General features: G+C 51.5%; 7 protein-coding genes across 7 annotated transcripts; 2 read left to right on the forward strand and 5 right to left on the reverse strand.

Annotated features, from left to right (window-relative positions):
• Nucleotides 1-1,156: 1,156 nt before the first annotated feature.
• BGZ61DRAFT_464123 (uncharacterized protein) lies at nucleotides 1,157-2,123 on the reverse strand. Its single transcript, XM_046247469.1, has 2 exons — nucleotides 1,504-2,123; nucleotides 1,157-1,457 (listed from the first exon to the last, which is right to left on the reverse strand). The coding sequence occupies exons 1-2, from the start codon at nucleotides 1,739-1,741 to the stop codon at nucleotides 1,276-1,278; spliced, it is 420 nt and encodes a 139-aa protein (XP_046096105.1). The 5' UTR covers nucleotides 1,742-2,123; the 3' UTR covers nucleotides 1,157-1,275.
• Nucleotides 2,124-4,222: 2,099 nt separating this feature from the next.
• BGZ61DRAFT_464131 (TAM domain methyltransferase) lies at nucleotides 4,223-6,439 on the forward strand. Its single transcript, XM_046247470.1, has 13 exons — nucleotides 4,223-4,464; nucleotides 4,521-4,567; nucleotides 4,648-4,689; nucleotides 4,751-4,841; nucleotides 4,897-4,919; nucleotides 4,991-5,009; nucleotides 5,067-5,189; nucleotides 5,252-5,274; nucleotides 5,326-5,363; nucleotides 5,417-5,441; nucleotides 5,501-5,613; nucleotides 5,678-6,094; nucleotides 6,139-6,439. The coding sequence occupies exons 2-13, from the start codon at nucleotides 4,532-4,534 to the stop codon at nucleotides 6,230-6,232; spliced, it is 1,044 nt and encodes a 347-aa protein (XP_046096106.1). The 5' UTR covers nucleotides 4,223-4,464; nucleotides 4,521-4,531; the 3' UTR covers nucleotides 6,233-6,439.
• A 201-nt stretch (nucleotides 6,440-6,640) lies between these two features.
• BGZ61DRAFT_485491 (uncharacterized protein) lies at nucleotides 6,641-8,678 on the reverse strand (the record flags this gene model as incomplete). Its single annotated transcript, XM_046249716.1, has 5 exons — nucleotides 6,641-7,256; nucleotides 7,321-7,514; nucleotides 7,604-8,120; nucleotides 8,306-8,549; nucleotides 8,618-8,678. The coding sequence occupies 5 exons, from the start codon at nucleotides 8,676-8,678 to the stop codon at nucleotides 6,641-6,643; spliced, it is 1,632 nt and encodes a 543-aa protein (XP_046096107.1).
• A 1,156-nt stretch (nucleotides 8,679-9,834) lies between these two features.
• Nucleotides 9,835-11,196, reverse strand: BGZ61DRAFT_432893 (uncharacterized protein; the record flags this gene model as incomplete). The annotated part of the gene is made up of 5 exons (XM_046243894.1): nucleotides 9,835-10,255; nucleotides 10,314-10,354; nucleotides 10,421-10,785; nucleotides 10,846-10,868; nucleotides 10,937-11,196. 5 exons carry the CDS (start codon nucleotides 11,194-11,196, stop codon nucleotides 9,841-9,843), a joined length of 1,104 nt encoding a protein of 367 aa, XP_046096108.1. The 3' UTR covers nucleotides 9,835-9,840.
• A 1,470-nt stretch (nucleotides 11,197-12,666) lies between these two features.
• Nucleotides 12,667-12,967, reverse strand: BGZ61DRAFT_464161 (uncharacterized protein). Its single transcript, XM_046247471.1, has one exon. It carries the CDS (start codon nucleotides 12,878-12,880, stop codon nucleotides 12,698-12,700), a length of 183 nt encoding a protein of 60 aa, XP_046096109.1. The 5' UTR covers nucleotides 12,881-12,967; the 3' UTR covers nucleotides 12,667-12,697.
• A 1,023-nt stretch (nucleotides 12,968-13,990) lies between these two features.
• Nucleotides 13,991-15,707, forward strand: BGZ61DRAFT_151337 (uncharacterized protein). The gene is made up of 4 exons (XM_046237374.1): nucleotides 13,991-14,500; nucleotides 14,563-14,761; nucleotides 14,854-15,299; nucleotides 15,363-15,707. Exons 1-4 carry the CDS (start codon nucleotides 14,227-14,229, stop codon nucleotides 15,491-15,493), a joined length of 1,050 nt encoding a protein of 349 aa, XP_046096110.1. The 5' UTR covers nucleotides 13,991-14,226; the 3' UTR covers nucleotides 15,494-15,707.
• A 394-nt stretch (nucleotides 15,708-16,101) lies between these two features.
• BGZ61DRAFT_539794 (endo-1,3(4)-beta-glucanase) lies at nucleotides 16,102-16,698 on the reverse strand (the record flags this gene model as incomplete). Its single annotated transcript, XM_046254833.1, has 3 exons — nucleotides 16,102-16,118; nucleotides 16,172-16,596; nucleotides 16,658-16,698. The coding sequence occupies 3 exons, from the start codon at nucleotides 16,696-16,698 to the stop codon at nucleotides 16,102-16,104; spliced, it is 483 nt and encodes a 160-aa protein (XP_046096111.1).
• Nucleotides 16,699-16,824: the final 126 nt, after the last annotated feature.

Consider the following 16,824-nt stretch of genomic DNA (forward strand, 5'->3'; position numbering starts at 1 on the left):
ACATCAATTACATCAGGGGTGCCGTTAACCCCGTCAGTCATGCGTGTATTTGATCATGCAGTCACTGCTAGCAACACACTGGCCTTGAATGGTATTACCGCCACTCAGGAGCTACATCGTCTCAAAGAGAAGGCTACGAGACGGTCAGCTCTCAAAACACAGACGTCAGTCATAGCAAAATACAGCCCAATTAGCGTCGGTGATGCAAGGCTTCGAGTCCTAAATGATGAACACAATCGACAAGCTGCACAGGCCGATGAGAAGAAGCGAATTTTACGAAGAGACAGCCAAGATGAAGGTCTCTTTTTACGCCGTTGGATGCGTGATATCAGGTCACATGTGAGGCCTAGTATCACAGCTGTGAGGGTCGAAGTCATATATAGTAACCCTAGAAGAGGCTGGAAGCCGCTGTGCCAGTTGCAGCTAAAACGCAGCAACTGGTGGTCCAAAACTGACCGGCGTTCTCACCTTGCTTCCAACAAGTGGCTTACTCAGAAATATGCTCTTCATCGCCAGCTTCAGCAGCTAGGAATAGCTGACGATAGATGGCAAGGAACAGTATCTTGGCCGAGAAACTACGACCCCGAAGTGGTCCAAGAAGCGGTCAACTTTACTATTCTCAATGCACAGGAACGGGCTCTTAGAAGGAAACAGTTAACTTTAGAAGCTGATGGAATTGAGGTTATCACGGAAGATGTAATTGAGGATAGTCAGGGCGAGTTCCTAATCCCAAAAGATGAAGAAGATGACTAGAAATGATGCTAGAAATGAAGAAAATGACACTTTGGTCAGTCACTTACACCAGCCCGACTTTTCGTTTAAAACATACTGATGCAACTGACCCCGTGTAACCGCTATAATGAAGGTACCTCGTCTACACTAAGATTTTGGTGTGTAATGATGTACCTAAATTTGGCTACTCGCTGACGATTTGGCTAGTCAACGTACCCCCCGTGAGGGACGAACGGGGGGTTGAGCTGAAATAAAATGACGAGACCCCCCTAGTAGTGCTGACGCGGACTGGTCTACCCCTGACGAGAACTGGTCTACCCCTGATGATCAATACTCTTCATACCCTATACCTATGTCAATTCAAGAAAATAATTCAAGAAAATTTATCAAGAGATCAAGATAAAGAAGGCATATATAATATCAAGGTGAAGTCATTACGTATTTCTGAGTTATACTTAAAGAGAAGGAGGGGTATCAATCCATTAGTTCCTCCTACGCCATATCCTAAGATTACATGAAACAAAGGGAGACCTGCATCGCGATTTATTTCTTTCTTGATGACCTTGACTGGCGAGCTCTTTTTGACCTCCGCTTTAAGGCTCTAGTAAAGATCTTCATGACCTCCCGAAATGCATCTTTTTCGTCAGGCTCGAGCTCATCAAAGAGATCTCGGCCATCCTCACTATCATCAGATTCAACCGCTTTGCGCTTCGTAGATGGTTTGGCTAGAGATAGTCAGCAATGAAATGAGACCAAGATATAGATACATACGTGATTCAGAATGAGAAGCAAGAGAACATCCAAGCCCTGATCGATTCCAGTCACAATTACCACAGATTGTAGAGCCCTCAGCTACGATACAGCCAATAAGGGCGCCTTTCTTCTGAGCACACCTAGTACAACAGTCCTGCGCCTCCCGCTCGTCTCCCATGAGATGGCGGATCATCGCATCACAGTTCTGACTGCGACTGAAGTTCAAGACGTAGGGGTTCTGCTTCAGACTCCGCATATCATACCGGGATCGGAGCTCTAACTCTCGGACCGGCTGTATAGGTTATTACAGAGCAGACCGGGGCAAGGACCAAGAGACTAACCTTATTGAGCTCGAGGATCGGAAGCACTCGAGTCGAACAGTGTTTGAGTGCATTCATTAGGGCCCAGACGGTGAGGTCTGGGTTTGCATCAGGCTGAGCAGCTTCATGGTCAAAGACACGTGTCTCTATACCAAAGATCTCTTTGGGCAGGAAGCAGAGTCTACTGGAAGGGAAACCGATAAGAGGTTCAGGTTCAGTACTCGCCGAGGCAGAGCGTCTTGTCTGTTGAGCCATTGGAGTGAAATTGAATTGATGAGGGTTATGTGAACACACATAAACACCACGTCAGCAGTAGCATGAAGAGAGTAAGGCTCGTGGGTGCCACAGCAACACCAGGATGACAAGGGGGTCGAATGAGGATACGGATATTACGATCACTAGAGGTGGAGTCGATGTAAGTGGAAGAGTTATTTCAGTACTGAAGGGGGTGAGGTCCTCTAACTTGGTGTGCCTTGATTGAAATTGGGCCAGCAGGGGGGTTATGACCAGTTGATCCCTCCGGCCTTCCGTATGAGCCAATAATATCGCGCAATTTGGCCCATGGCGCCCATGTCAGGCTGCAGCCCAAGGTGCGTTGATCGGCAACCAACGAATGAGAGCCGTCGGGGGAAGTTGAACGTGTGTACGGAGGAGCCTTTCAAAAGTCTCTGCTCACGCTAAGGACACTAGCGTCACGGGAAAGAGCAGGGTCCCACCTAAAATGTATAGTAGGATTCCCAATGTACCTACCGTTGTGTCCGACCTTCCTTGTACTCATTTCCTCCTTCCAACTCAATGATTTTTTTAATATGATGAGGGATGCGTTCAATCCAAGCCTGAATAGCTTCCTGCGGAAGCTCCTTCCAAGCTGCTTTCCAAGCTTTGACTGCCTCAGGCCTTGACTTTGGGGCTCCTTTCCTTGTAGTCCGTCTCTTCATCCATGGCCAAGCCGGCTCAATAGGATTGAGGTCTGGGGAATTCCCGCACCATAGCAGCCGGCTGATGCTATTCGCATCGTAACATTGTTGCTGTACATAGTGGCTGTGAGCAGGAGCCTTATCTTCTTGGACTAAAGTGCCCGGGCGGTCCTTGGCACATTCCAAAGCAAAAGGAAACATCTTAGGGATCAGGATCGTCTTCTGATAGCGATACCAGTCAATACCGCCTTTAGACCCCCTCGTCAGCTTTCCGGACTTCTTATTCCATCGCCAGGTTGGCTTCGGGCCGGGCAGTTGGTGTAGATTTAATCGTCGTATTCCATTTGAAATTTCCCACTCTTCTCGCATAACAGCTTCAAGATCCTCATTCATTTTATTGATAATTTTTTCAGCTTCCTTCTTCTCGGCAGCAGTCTCTGGACTCCAACAGTGGCAGGGGCCCTTCTTATCATAGGAAAAGGCACCCCAGAACATGAATTCAGACGCACCTTTCCATCGCTCCCGGATACAACTTCGAACAAATGCCTCATTAGCTTTTCGCCATACGCGATAGCTTCCTCGTCGATGGAGCAAGATAACAGAGGTCTCGTCAGACCAAATGACGTTCTTCCAGTCCTCCAGGGTCCAGTACTGATGTTCAAGACACCAAGCCAGACGTGCCTCCCTCATCTTCTTCGTCAACCCAGGTTTCCTCGTTGGCTTTGTCTTTCGGAATCCAGCTTTCTTCAGTATTCGCCACACAGTGACGGCCGAGATCTCGATCCCATCGCTGCTCAGTTCGCCCGCAATATCAGCACACGTCTTTTCCCTGCCAAATCGATCGCGGCGAACCTTGGCGATGATCTCTATTCGTGCCTCGTCTGTCTGCTTCTTGGGACGCCCGGAGCGGTGCGCATCACGAAGGAATTCGTCATGGAGGGTCATCGGTCGGTGGTTGGGATCGAATCCGCGAGAAATAGCGCGTGCGTAGATATCATTGATCGTACGGGGCGAAAGACCTGTTATCTCTGCAACTTCAGCTGTTGTTTTCCCTCCCGATGGGCTCTTGAAGACGACCACAAGAGCCCGGGTTGCAATGTCGGTATTTTGGCGCATTTTGGCAGTCAAGATGAGGGGAAAACAGGAAAAGTGGAAGAGGGGTGAGGTACCTAAGAATTTGGCTGGGTACATTCGCTTTCGGCACGATCCCTGTTTGTGGCTGACCTTAGCGTCCACGCGAGCAGAGACTTTTGAAAGGCTCCTCCGTATGTGTGTTTCATACGCCCGGTGAATGCCGGACCAATTAGGTACTGCCGCCCACACACAGCTCCTCTCTTGCTCCGGGTAGTGCCGTACCAACAACGTACTGCCCAGCAGCCAGAGCACTTGCGTGGCCGTTGTAGGAAGCAATTGCGGGTCCACGTGGACTATTGCGCATGCTGCACCATACGAATAGCGGGCATTGTACCGGGATCCTCAAGCCACAACGCCCTTCATATTCCCGTTCAGTCAGCATGCGTTCAGCGGCGAAATTCGACCATGTCCCCCACCAAGCCCCTAGACGCCACCTAAAAAAAATTGTGATACTTTGTGAGAACTAGTTTCCCACCGATGTAGCCTGGAGTGGCGGCGGATTGGTTGCCCAAACGACTAGGGTAATGTGATTAATCGGACGGTAAAATGAGGGACAGCCACACCATTGTCAGCTCAGTAGAAAGACACATGATCCAAAAATCCTGACTGTACGTTAAGGATGACCGTTCCTGTGGAATTTTCACTTACCCTTCTCTTGGAGCAGTAGAATGCATCATGGACGAATTATCGCCGGAGAATGGAACACGGATTGTATGTTATTTGTCTCCTTCGAGCGATGCGCTGGCGCTGGCGCCCCGCCGTACTCGAAACCGGGCTGATATTGCTCGCAGGCTCCAGACGAAGACGCCGACGCCGACTCTGCCCTCGAAGTGGTAGGTTCGCGGCTGTGGAACCACAGGTTGACAGGCGAACGACCCACTAACTTGGTCATAGCCGCTGAGCGAGTCTCTGGTATCGCTGAGATCAAGCATTTTTGCGTATCAGCAGGAAAACGGCCGGACATATCATGCCATGAGTGCAGGCAGTGAGAATCCCCGCCGTCGGGCCTTATCGCCCTTTGGCTGACAGACATGCAACAGAATATTTCATGCCGAATGATGAGGTAAGTACACGCACACATTCCGTGGCACGTCGAACCTCTTAGGACTTTAAGATAACCATCTACTTCCCTAGAGGGAGATAGAAAGACTAGGTTTGATCCACAGTCTCTCGGCCGGCCAACAGCAAGTAGGCACTGACAGCAACCCAGACTTGCAGCACCATCTCATGACCCTGACGATCGGGGACAGATATTGCCTGTGTCCTAAAAATGATGGTGCCGCCAGGGTTCTTGACCTTGGTACAGGCACTGGTATCTGGGCGATAGAGTACGGTGTGTTCCCACGCTGATATATTGTTCAAGATCCCCTGGTTTATGGCTAACTCAACCACAAGCCGACGGTCATCCTGAGGCTGAGGTCTGCTTTCCTTTACTATGTTCGACTCCCCTCTGCTGATGAATAAGCTAGGTAGTCGGTGTTGATCTCAGCCCCGTGCAACCAGACTTGTAAGCTCCCGGTCCGTTCATAACCATAGGTATCATTACTGACCAGATCGTAGCGTACCAACAAATTGTTCTTTCGAGGTATCGAGAGGAATCGAACCATGTTTTTGAGAGCCAAGATGCTAACTTCTTATAATAAGATAGACGACCTCGAGAAGGAGTGGACGTGGTCTAAGACGTTCGACTTTATCTTTTGCCGGATGACGACAGGGAGTTTCGATGATGATTTCAAGATTGTGGAGAATGCCTTCAAGTCCGCCTTAACCCTATTCCTGTTGTCTTACCGTGTCTAATGACTGACAACAGACTCAATCTAGCCAACTTCAGCCCGGTGGCTACTTCGAAGCCCAAGACATAGCCCCGTTACGCTGTGATGACGGCACTCTCTCCGAAACCTCGGACCTGTGGAGGTGGATGACTCTTATACAGGAGGGTCTGGAGAAGTTGGGGCGGTCTACTACCGCTGCGCAGGAGCGAAAGTCGGCTATGGAAGCCGTGGGCTTCGAAGGCGTGGTCGAGACTGTGTATAAGTGGCCGACGAATCATTGGCCGCGCGACAAGAAGTATAAAGACCTGGGTAAGTGGAGCCTGGTCACCATTGACTATGGGTTGGAGGCGGCGGCACTGGCGCCTCTAACGCGCGGGCTGGGCTGGTCGAGGGAGGAGGTGCTGGCGCTGGTTGCCAGGGCGAGGACAGCACTGAGGGATTCGACTGTGCATGCTTATTGGCCGATGTGAGTCGCGTGCTCCTGATGCAGAAAGTTGCTAACAGAACCAGATATGTGGTTTATGGCCGCAAGCCGGTCAAGTCATTGGATCCGACGGCCGTGCCACCGTCGACATCTCCATCAGCGGAGGGATCAATGAGCTGATGGAGTTGGGTTATTGCCGGGGGCATGATTGTGATAATCGGTGTGGAGCAGCGCTCATCATATGTCAATCAAATAAACTTTGGGGTCAAAATTGATACGTTGTAGTTGCCCACACGGCCAGTTGTATAGCTGTTGAGGTCTCCTGCCGCTCTTCCGTACTGATCGCCATCTTCGTCCCAGAACTCGTCGAAGATGTAGGAAACCCAGATTTCAGTGAACCATGTATAGCCTCGACCTAGAACGTAATCAGGATTAGCCACACATACCTTGGAAGTGACTGCAAATAGGATTTTTTACGTTCTGCATGCTTCAGCTATCTTCGCCATTCACATGTTTTACACCAGCATTCAACTCCATAAACATCATCAAGATGCAATGACTATTCCTATTAAACATCGGTCATGAGTTTCATGACTTGAGGCCTAGCTCCTTCTTGATGATGTCTGCTGCTTTCTCGCCTACTACCATCGCAGTATTGTTGGCGTTTGCGCCGACGTTCATCGGCGGGATGCTCAAGTCGGCGACCTTGAGACCCTTGGTGCCCCAAACGTTGAGGTGCTGGTCTACGACGCCAAACTCCTCACGAGGCGCCATTTTTGTGGTGCCGATAGAGTGCCACGTAGTGCCGATGGAGTGCCACGTAGTGCCGACATTCTCTCGGATCCATTGCTCAATCGCCTTATCGTCTTCAGCAGAGTACTCCAGGTCCTGAACATCACGAAGAGGTTCATCGAGGTCGACACAGGCGGCTGCTGAACCAGCCGGGAAGCGCGGGTGGCCAGCCGCGACCTCACCGCGGTACATTGCCGTGCGCCGCATGATTGCACGTTGCTTCTTGTACGCCCAAAGCTGCTTCTTCAGGTCGATGTCGTGCGCATCGTTAAGATAACCGACGTCAAAATCCTGCGGATCGTCGACCTCAGGGCCTGTAATATGGACGTGTCCGCGCGAGTAGGGATATGCCGTGTAGTTACCGACAGTGAGATACTGCGCTTCCGGGACGGTTGAAGAGTCGCCCAGGAAACTGTTTCCATCAGCATTGGTCTTTCGTTTGTGCCCAGCTGCTTTTGGAAGAACAGGGAGCTTACCATGATACAAGGCCCATGAGCGTCAAAGGCCTATCCAGGGCGTTCTTGAAGTCCCGGTCCCACGCAGCATGGAAGTCAGGACCAAGAGCTGCCACATCTGCTTCCGTTGGCCGAAGCTTGGATGAGATGTCAATGGAGTTCCACACAAGACTTTGTCCTTCTTGTTGATCAACACCTGACGGCCCCCCGGGTTTCTGAGAGCCCGGTCAATTGTGTCGTGTGGTTGGAGGCTGGTCTTGTAGGGATAAAGGATGAGCTGGTGATCCTGCTAGTCGCGGCCTACACCCGGCAAGTTGACAGTAACGGGAACACCCGCCCTCTTCAGGATCTCAGGGTCACCTAGACCGGACCTCTCCAGCACAGGGGGCGTACCACAAGCACCGCAAGAGACCACTGCAAGCTTGCGTGCTTTGACAGTCAGCTTGGGGTGCTGAGTGGGACCAACTGCGGCTTGGAATTCAGGGTTTGGAGTGTACTCAACACCGACAGCGCGCTTCTGGCCGTCAAGCAAGACACGAACCACCTTGGACTCGGTCAGGACATGGAGGTTAGGGTAGTCACTCCCGTTGAGCTTGTCATGAAGGTACACCCTCGCTGTATCTTGACGCTTGCCATCCTTGCTGACAGTGCGCAGCCAGCGCTCAACGCCGTTGATGGCGTCCAACGTCTGCAGGTCTTTGATCTCAGGCCAGCCGACCTGAGCAGCAGCCTTGATGAATTCGTTCTCAGAATACTCGGAGCGGAATGTGCCATCAGACACGTGGACAGGGCCATCGTGTCCATGAACACCCTTCTCGCCCCTACCATGATACGTCTCGAGCTTGGCACTGTCAGTCGCGACGTTCTTTCAGGTAGCAAAGCACTTGCGAACTACGATACCTTCTTCATGAACGGGAGCAGCTCATCGGCTGACCAGCCCGGGGTCTTCCATGAGTCAAGGTCGGAACGCTGGGCGCAGGTATACATCATGAAGTTAATGGATTACCGGTATCCACCGCCGAGAGTGCCACCGGAGGGGACGATAAACTCACGGCCGGCCAGTTGGCCTGCCTTGTTGCCCTGGTAGAAGATGGCCGTCGTGCTAGTGGGCAGTAGGTGGTCTAGGAAGAACACAGGGTTCTCGATGTTTTGAACGCCGCGGTTGTCCTGGCCTCTTTCGATTACCAAAATCGACAGGCTAGGGTCGGCCTCGGCCAGGCGTCCAGCTATGACGCATGCTGCGGTGCCACCTATGATGATGATGGAGGTTTTAGCCCTTCCATGATCTATGGTGGGGCGGAGAAGAAGAGTACTGTACCTCCAGCAATGATCACATCGACCTCGTTCACATCATCGGCAAGCTTCGTGTACACGCGCATCCTGGAAGCGAGAACAAAAGTCCAAGTTCAAAAGCTGGAATGAAGAGCTCTGCTAGCTTGTCTCCAGCGTACCCGACCGTCTTTCCCTTGCTCCGGCTCTTTATATCCCTCCGCCTGCTTCTTGGTCGTCCGACGGTTCTCCAACCCTTGGCTAGGTTGTATGTCTTCTGTCGTCAGCCCCACTTTCGACGACCCCAGCATCTCCACATTTTGGGGTGGCCGCGTTTGATAGAGCTCAGAAACCCCCTCCCTCCACACACTATGTAACAGAACGCCGGGGTTAAACAGAGGTCGTAAGGGTTAGCCTTGTCGAAAGTAGGAGTTGGGAATACGACAAGGGCCTAGAAGCGTACATGATCTTCAGGGTCCCACACAAGAGAAACCAAACAACCAATACCAGCCCACTTGGCTCCGCGACTACGAAAACTCCCCGCGGACCCTAGGCCGAGATTAGCAACCTCACCGTCTCAACTTTCTTTCTTTTTTTTTTTTTTTTGGGTGCGACAACTATCTTGTCGATCGTTCGCGTCTGCCGTATGTGCAGAAGGAGTTTTTGAGTATTCGTCCCTCTTATCGAAGCTACGGATGAGCAGCTGAAATCAGGCGGGAAAACGGGGATTCTAATGTATTCATGTGAACAGCTGAACCTCCAGAGTCCATGTAGATCCGGGTAATAATCCCTGCATCAAATGTCTCCCATTGACCTCAAGCTCTTATTTGTTAAGATCCCTGTTAGAGACCCGAAAGTTCCTTCCGCACAGCCAAAGGGATGTTGTAGTCTTCTTCTCATAGCGCACTAAGCGGGACCTCGCAAGTGATCGAGCCCGGGTCTCTTGGCAGGGACAGTTCGTTGTCGCATCTTCCAGCTCGCGCCGGCCCCTGGTACTGGTCCATGTAGCAACGGCGCCGTTTGGCCTTGGTCTAAGATGATCATCAAAGGGGGCGCTGCAAAAGCGGTATGCAGACTGATGCACGAATGAGTATCCCACGCGGCGGCCCTGTCGGAGGACTGCACCGAAGAGCATTGCTTGAGTACAATATTAGATCTGCAGAACTATATGACAAAGAAAATTGCATGCATCGATATCTCTATGGATGTCGTAGTCTATGCTAGATTTGCGCTAATCCCAGCCTCCCAGCCTCTTCACTGGTTGGCATGCCCTCAAGCGAATTGATCCTGGTAGACATGAGAGTTACGCTTCAAATGACGCGTCGACGACTGCGAGCTGTTGTCTTCGTCTTCTTCCTCATGGCGTCTCGACGTGACTGTCACCCGCGTCTGGACAATATTCGTAATGCCCTTGGACGTTGTCTTGCTGCCTGCATCGACCTCGATGTGCGCCTCATTATGGCTGGAAAACAGCTGGCCCATGGTCCCTAGACCGGTCCGATTACCAGAGGGCCCGGCCGCCTGGATGTTACCCCTGAACTTCGACCGCAGCTCTGTACCCTGTGCATAGTCGTTTTGATAGGAGCTGTGATTACCCGTAGCGCGAACAACCTTGACAATGAGGGCAGAAATGTTCATCTCGATATGAAGTTTAAGCATGTAGACAAGAGGATGGAATTGTACGTAGCTAGGAAGTGAATGTCAGGCCCGAGGACGTTTGGATCAACTAATTGGACCGGACTTACATAAAACCGTTGCCGATAGACATGCTACCGATAAGAATAATCTAGACACCAATGGGTCAGTCCGCGGTCACCAGCCACTGTTGCCCTCCGAAGGATTCAAGACTCACATCGAGGCTCATGGATATCGCCACCATAAACATGTTGAACCGGAAGAGAGGAGTATACTTGTCGAGACCGTTGGCGATGAGCTTGACTCTGATCAGATAGATGAAGTAGAGATGCAGACTGGCGTCGATGACTAGGAAGATAGCCTTTTCGATGCGATCGTAAATATGGTTGATATTCACCCACGTCTTAGAGATTTGCAGTTGCGCGGGGATCCAGATGACGAAGACACTGATGTTGATGAGGCCTAGCAAGATGGCTACGCCCCAGCGAATCTTGCCGACATCGCGTTGGTCGACCATGAGGAGAGCGATTCGATTGATAATGATACCGCAGATGCACTGGATTTGAACGACCCAAAGAGCAACTGCAACAGACTGTCAGCTTCAAGTCGCTCCAGAAGTCGCTTGGATGAGAGGTGACATACGAAAAACGAGGTAAATCCAAAAGCTGCGCAACGACTTCTTGTCAGCTCCACAAGGTTTCCTGTACTATGCAAAGGTATTCTCTCGACGCACCTTGGCTCAATGAACCCCCGAAGAAAAGCCCACGCTAAAACGCCAATCACCATGGAGACGATCCATTCTGCCCAAATCATGATCACGTACGGCTTGATGCGTCGAGAACGTTTCCATTGTGCCCACGTCTGCTTGAGAGCCTTATTGCCCGCAAAGACTCCCGTCGCGAGTGTGAAGCCCCAGATGATACTGGCTACTAGGAGGTCGTCGAGGGTCGGTGCGACTACCACATAAGTGTCAGGAACGAGAAAGCCTGGCATGCTGGCGCGTCAGTTGCTGAGAAGCGGTGATTCTCACTGGCGACGGCGCCTGTATAAGGCACTCCAAATTGTAGATTGAATGTTGGTCGATATGGTCGCGGTACAGAGCGGAATTGGGGTCGATTGAGCATATATTCCTCTGGAGTCACCCAAGGAGCCTCCGTTGCGTCACCAATCCACCTCGGCTCGTGCACCCCCTGGGCTAGTGAGGCTCCTTGGGTTACAAGACTAGCTATCATCGACCGTATCCTGGTTCTTGGGTCAGTCACGCCTACCAGACATGGCAATGATGAGATCGGCAGTTGATTTCGCTGCTGAAACGCCACCGTAGGACAGGTGTTACTACGGTATCCAGCATAACGTTGGTTAGCTCGCCCCACCAGTCAAGGGGTTAATCTCTGCGTAGTTTTTCGGAGCAGTTAGTGAAGGCTACGCCTGCAGGCCAAAATTTTTAGTCTACCCCACTGGACTAGGGGTATGCTTGGCGTAGTTACGAGGAGTCCCTTGGAGTTGTCCCATACCCCACTCAGCTAAATTTCCTAGATGGTAATCTCGATATGACGAATATCGAGATGTATTTGAAGGCCCTTAAAAACTACGCCAAGAGTGACCCCTGTCTGGTGGGCCAGGCTAGAATTTTTTTTTACATGCAACCGAGTCGTGCTGCCGTGCATATCCACTTGCTTGCGGCATTGCTTAGCGCACCCCTGTGTGGGGAAACAAGCTTTAGGCGGTGCCTTTTTGATTGGCCCAAAATATGACCCACCACCCCGCGCAGGGATTAGGTTTAGAGTTCGGTTCGTCAGGGACTGAGTCTGGCTGACTGGGCCCTCGAGTCTGCGATGGCGATCCCATTTCGTCGAAGGCCCTTGCTTGACAATGGTAGGTGCTCATGCATTGCTACCTACAATCAGTGCTCGTCCAGTCGTCAGCGTCCCTGGGCTATCAGTCCCGCAGGTCATCAAGACGCCGACTAACACGAAGGATTCACATCGCCAAGATCATGCACACATAACACTCTTGAATTAAATAACAGCACAACACTAAAATGACCTGGTTTTTACATGTGAAGCTATTCCAGCTGCCACTCGAAGCACGCATCCTCAAATTCTAATTTCTTGACTTTAGCTGAAGTCGCTGGCGGGTCTAGAAGCTTCCACATCCTCTCACGAGGTTCCGGGATCACTGGAACATGTGCAAAGCGGAGATTTGGGGTCCGGAACGACTTTTCGCCTCTGCTTTGGTTCAAGTTCCTCAATATGATGCTTCAGTAACTGTATCTCCCAATCCTGAGCTACCAAGTTAGCTCCCTGGCGATCCAACTCTTGCCCAATCTTCCTGAAAACCAGCCGAACAGTTTTCTCGATCTTGACGGTCGATGAGATGCTTGAAAGTGTATCTCGCACTTGACTCGGTGAATGAGGCGTTCGGAAAAGGTATACTGGCGGTATTTCCTTCGTCTGCGGCGGCGTTTTTTTCCCGAGGGGGGGGAGGGTTATGCTCAGGCAGCTTGCTGACCATCGGGTTCATCAGCGGCTTTGGAGAGACTCACAGGCCATAAACCACCTGACTTCCAGCCTGCGATGATGTTCTTTTCTGTGATTCCGGCAAGACGAGCCTTGTGATAACAGGTGGGGAAGGTAATTTTGCCCAGCGGGGTCGAGTCGGTGAAACGCGACTTCATTATATTCGGGCATGCTGAATTCAATGTAAGAATCGGGTTGGCGATATCATGTAAGTTGCGCGAGAAATCACTGTTGGAATGCACAAGGTTATGGTGTTGCAGATGACAAAAATGTGGCCCGTTTCTGGGCCTGACCCGTTAGTGGGTTGGTCACCTTACTAGCACGGACCAAGAGCACATTGCCATGCCCATCTCCATGACCTGGCGGAAATCCCCCCCGCAACGCTAATCCAGGGTCAGCCTGGAAAAGACTGCTGTGCCTCTGAACCGCTTTGCTTGTCTTGGATTAAGTTGACGGTGCACGGATATCTTTTGCAAGCGCAACCACCGCGCTAGAATATCGACTTCACTAGCATTCCCACAATTCCCCGCACCAAAGCGCGTCTACTGTATCTCCTACAAAGCTGATTTGCGTGTGAGCCCGGCGAGACGACGGAATATGCCGAAGGACCGGTGACCATCGGGAAAAGTGTTTAAAATTGCGGATTCACTTGCGAGTCAGACATATGGTTTGACCAAAAAGAATGATAAGGGGTTACACGTAATAGGACGTCTCTGAGCCGAAGTAGCGGGGACAGCTAAGGCCGAGATGGCACACCAACAAGGACATCCTTGTGCGTCAGGCAGATTTGACCATCTCCATCGCTGCCAACCCGTGCAATGGGCGACGTTCTACTGCGCTCGACCACAGAATTAAACTTCATACTCGTACCATTCAAATACTGTACCGGGACTTGAGAGTCATCTTATTATGACCGACCTTGACGCTACCTATTACTGTGAATCTTGGCGGTCTAACCATATCTGTGCGACAATACTGGCGTAGTTTCGTGCCACACGATATGAGCAATTATTCTTTGGCTGATTCGCGACGTCAAGGCCAGCCCAATTTTCGGTTCAGAGCCGCTACTATTGTCGCTAGACAGGGATTGTTCTAACGGCTGTCACTGACGACGGACCGATTCGACGAAATCCCCACGCGAGTAGACACTGCGATCCGCTGTGGAACCCTGAGCACCCGCGTCATTCGTCGTGCTGGCAAATCTCCTCGCTAACCTCCGCAGCGTAGACCAACTTCTGGGAGCCCACATCATGCTGCCAGTGGTTTTTCATATAACACCCAATAGCCTTGAAGTCTTGACTACGCGTGAGCTGCACGTCGTGCTATTGATTTGGAGTGCTATGCCAACCGTGGCTTGTTCCCAACCTGGCTTTTCTTCTAGTCGGGATCCCGCATCTAATCAACAAACCTTTCTCCCTCCACACACACTCACGCCCGACGCTCACTCACACACTTCGTGCACGTCCAGCGAACCACCACCTCTCATAGCCGTCCTGGCGTCACTATGGCCATGACTCTAGACACGACGCACCTGCGGTGCCGGCCTCCGTTGAGCTTCCATTACCAGGCTCCCTTTCAGCAACCCGCCTTCTCAAACATGTCATCGTCTTCCTCGCTGCCTCACCCTGGGGCTGGGAGCGGTCTGTTCGTCGAGAACCGGCAGCAACCTCCCATGAAGCCCGGCATCATGGCTGAAAAATCGCCGCAACTGGGCCGCCGTGCGAGCACTAGCAGTGGTTCGTCGATGGTATCAATACCCGTTGCCACCTCTTCTGCAGGTAGCCACAGCCCTTCGTCTATGGCCGGTATCCACTAACAGCAGGGCTTAATGTTGCCCTAGATCTCTTGAGCATGAACCGCATGCAAACTACTTCGTCTGCTTACGTAGACCCTTCCTATACCGCGTCTGCCTCTCCCGCCAGTGGTCATTTTGCACCGACCTCTGCGGCCCCGTACGACACCGTGGGGTATGCACCTGCCCCAGTGCTGGCAGCCAACTTCAGTATGGCTCCCCAGGCCGACTCAACTCGGAGCCAATCGTGAGTTTTTCTCTGACTGCTTGGTCAACTCAACTGAGACTACTATTGGCTGCAAGACCGCGCCGCAGCTCAAAATTGCTGATGTCTCCCAGGTCGCTTCAGGATGAGCGGAGAGGCTTTGCTGATGCGCTCGATGCCAGCCATAGCATGGTCGCCATGAGCCACGCAGCCCTTCGGAACAACTACGGCAACCGCAACGATCGGTCGTCCGTGGATTCCTACGGCTTCCCCTCGACGCACTCGACCAGCTCCACGATTTCTTCCACTGGAAACTTCAGCTCTTACTATGGGGAAGATTCCGCGTCCGATTATTCCACCGCCGGTTTAGATATCGAATCGGTCAATTCACGGACTTTGCGTAGGGCCCAGGGCTTGATGTCCTCCCAAATCCCGCCCTCCCCCCAGTCAATGATGGGCCAGTTCAGCGTCAAGGTGTCGTCCATCCCAGAAAAGAAGCACAAGTGCAAGGTCTGCGACAAGCTATTCAGGCGCCCAAGCTCGCTGCGGACTCATTTCTACAGCCACACTGGCGACAAACGTACGTCTTCTAGGAGGCCACTTAAATTCTATATTTTCGAAGTAATTTTACTGACAGACGTAGCATTTGCGTGCGATGTTGAAGGTTGTGGGCGGCATTTCTCCGTGGCATCTAACCTGCGACGCCATCGAAAGGTGCACCGAGGCGACCGTTCCCCAGGCAGGCTCCGAGGACCACCATTCGGACTAAATTAGATTTGAGTCCATGAAATGTGTTTGGGATGTCTCGGGGATTTTACAACACTAAGCTCCTTGGCGCGAGACACCAAATTCTTTTGCCTTGTCACCAATCTCGGTGTCGGGGAGTCAGACCTGGGCTGGCAGCCGTTTTAATCGATGAACATACTGGAATTTGTTCAAAATGCTCTCAAACATTGGCGAATGCTTCACGACAAGCACAGCATAGAGAAAGGCAACAAAAGGTTGGCGAGCGGAAGATCGACTGTCGGCAGGAACGGCTGTGTAATAATTGCAATGCACGTCCCAACCCGCAACCCGAAGCCCAACATTGCTAACATTGCTATCCTACAAACCACACTGATACAGTGATTGACTTGGGCTGTGTTGAAGTTCCTGCAGCTTGATGAAATGAGCTTGCCCCCGAGTTGACCGCGAAATCCTGATTAGGCTAGTGCGTGACCGCTAAATTCTGGTTGGCTAGAGATTTTGGTGCTAAGTCCCAAATAGGCTAGTGCAATGACCGCGAAACTCAAAAGGGTAATTTCGACTGACCCGATGGCTTCGTACACAAGGCACATCACGGGGTGTAGAATGACGCATTTCATCAACTCCGCCTAAGTCTATTAAACACCAGCCAGCGCTGCATCACAGTTAGCCTTAGTTCCTTCAGAGGAGCCAGGATATCAAACTTACCTCCAGCATACGCCAGATACCATGTCCTCAATGCTCCGCCATCGATCCACTTGGCATCAAAGTCCTTGGCCGCGAAAAAGTCCCACGCCTTCTTAGGCTCAATAGTCGCATAGTTGGCGTAAATAATACCCTTCCATGCGTTGTCGATCTGGTCAATTCGGCCGTTGCTGAAGTAGGTATCCCACTCCTCCTTGACAAACTTGTTTGTCCGTGCCAGATTCGATGGGGGTAGAATAGGAATCATGTGGATGCCCTGGACTGCCTCGATGTTGGCGTCGAAGAACGTCGTATGATGAATCTTGTTCTCGAACAGAATACCAGCGACCTTGTTTCCAATGAAGTTGCTAGGCTGAGCCACATTGTCTGCGGTATAGTAGTAGTACCGCTGCATGCTTTGTGCTATGATGGCAAGTTGCAGGTTGGCTCTGCTGTGTCTAGTATCAGTTTCCGCGCCTTTTGCAATCGCTCATGCTGTTCCCGGCTTACCTTGCGACCATGTTGGTGTCTTTAATCACTGTACCCCACATCTTGATTGCGTACTGAGCCATGATATCCTCAGAGCTAGACTCTTAGTTCTGCATCCTAATCAGATTCATGCCCAATACACGTCGGTCGATACCCTCAGACTTACCGCGCCGTCCCACATCGGGAAC

The sequence above is a fragment of the Ilyonectria robusta genome (genome assembly GCF_021365365.1).
Source record: "Ilyonectria robusta strain PMI_751 chromosome Unknown BGZ61scaffold_37, whole genome shotgun sequence".
NCBI classification, from domain to species: Eukaryota; Fungi; Ascomycota; class Sordariomycetes; order Hypocreales; family Nectriaceae; genus Ilyonectria; species Ilyonectria robusta.

Bases quoted from the DNA above. Each gene is read 5' to 3' on its own strand.
- BGZ61DRAFT_464123 (XM_046247469.1), bottom strand. From the start codon at position 1,741: ATGCGGAGTCTGAAGCAGAACCCCTACGTCTTGAACTTCAGTCGCAGT. The intron at 1,458-1,503 runs GTATGTATCTAT...GACTATCTCTAG, and splicing joins TGCTTCTCATTCTGAATCAC to CCAAACCATCTACGAAGCGC.
- BGZ61DRAFT_464161 (XM_046247471.1), bottom strand. From the start codon at position 12,880: ATGAAGTCGCGTTTCACCGACTCGACCCCGCTGGGCAAAATTACCTTC.
- BGZ61DRAFT_464131 (XM_046247470.1), top strand. From the start codon at position 4,532: ATGGACGAATTATCGCCGGAGAATGGAACACGGATT. The intron at 5,364-5,416 runs GTAAGCTCCCGG...ACCAGATCGTAG, and splicing joins AGCCCCGTGCAACCAGACTT to CGTACCAACAAATTGTTCTT. The intron at 5,614-5,677 runs GTCCGCCTTAAC...GACTCAATCTAG, and splicing joins ATTGTGGAGAATGCCTTCAA to CCAACTTCAGCCCGGTGGCT.
- BGZ61DRAFT_151337 (XM_046237374.1), top strand. From the start codon at position 14,227: ATGGCCATGACTCTAGACACGACGCACCTGCGGTGCCGGCCTCCGTTG. The intron at 14,501-14,562 runs GTAGCCACAGCC...ATGTTGCCCTAG, and splicing joins CGTTGCCACCTCTTCTGCAG to ATCTCTTGAGCATGAACCGC. The intron at 14,762-14,853 runs GTGAGTTTTTCT...GATGTCTCCCAG, and splicing joins GACTCAACTCGGAGCCAATC to GTCGCTTCAGGATGAGCGGA.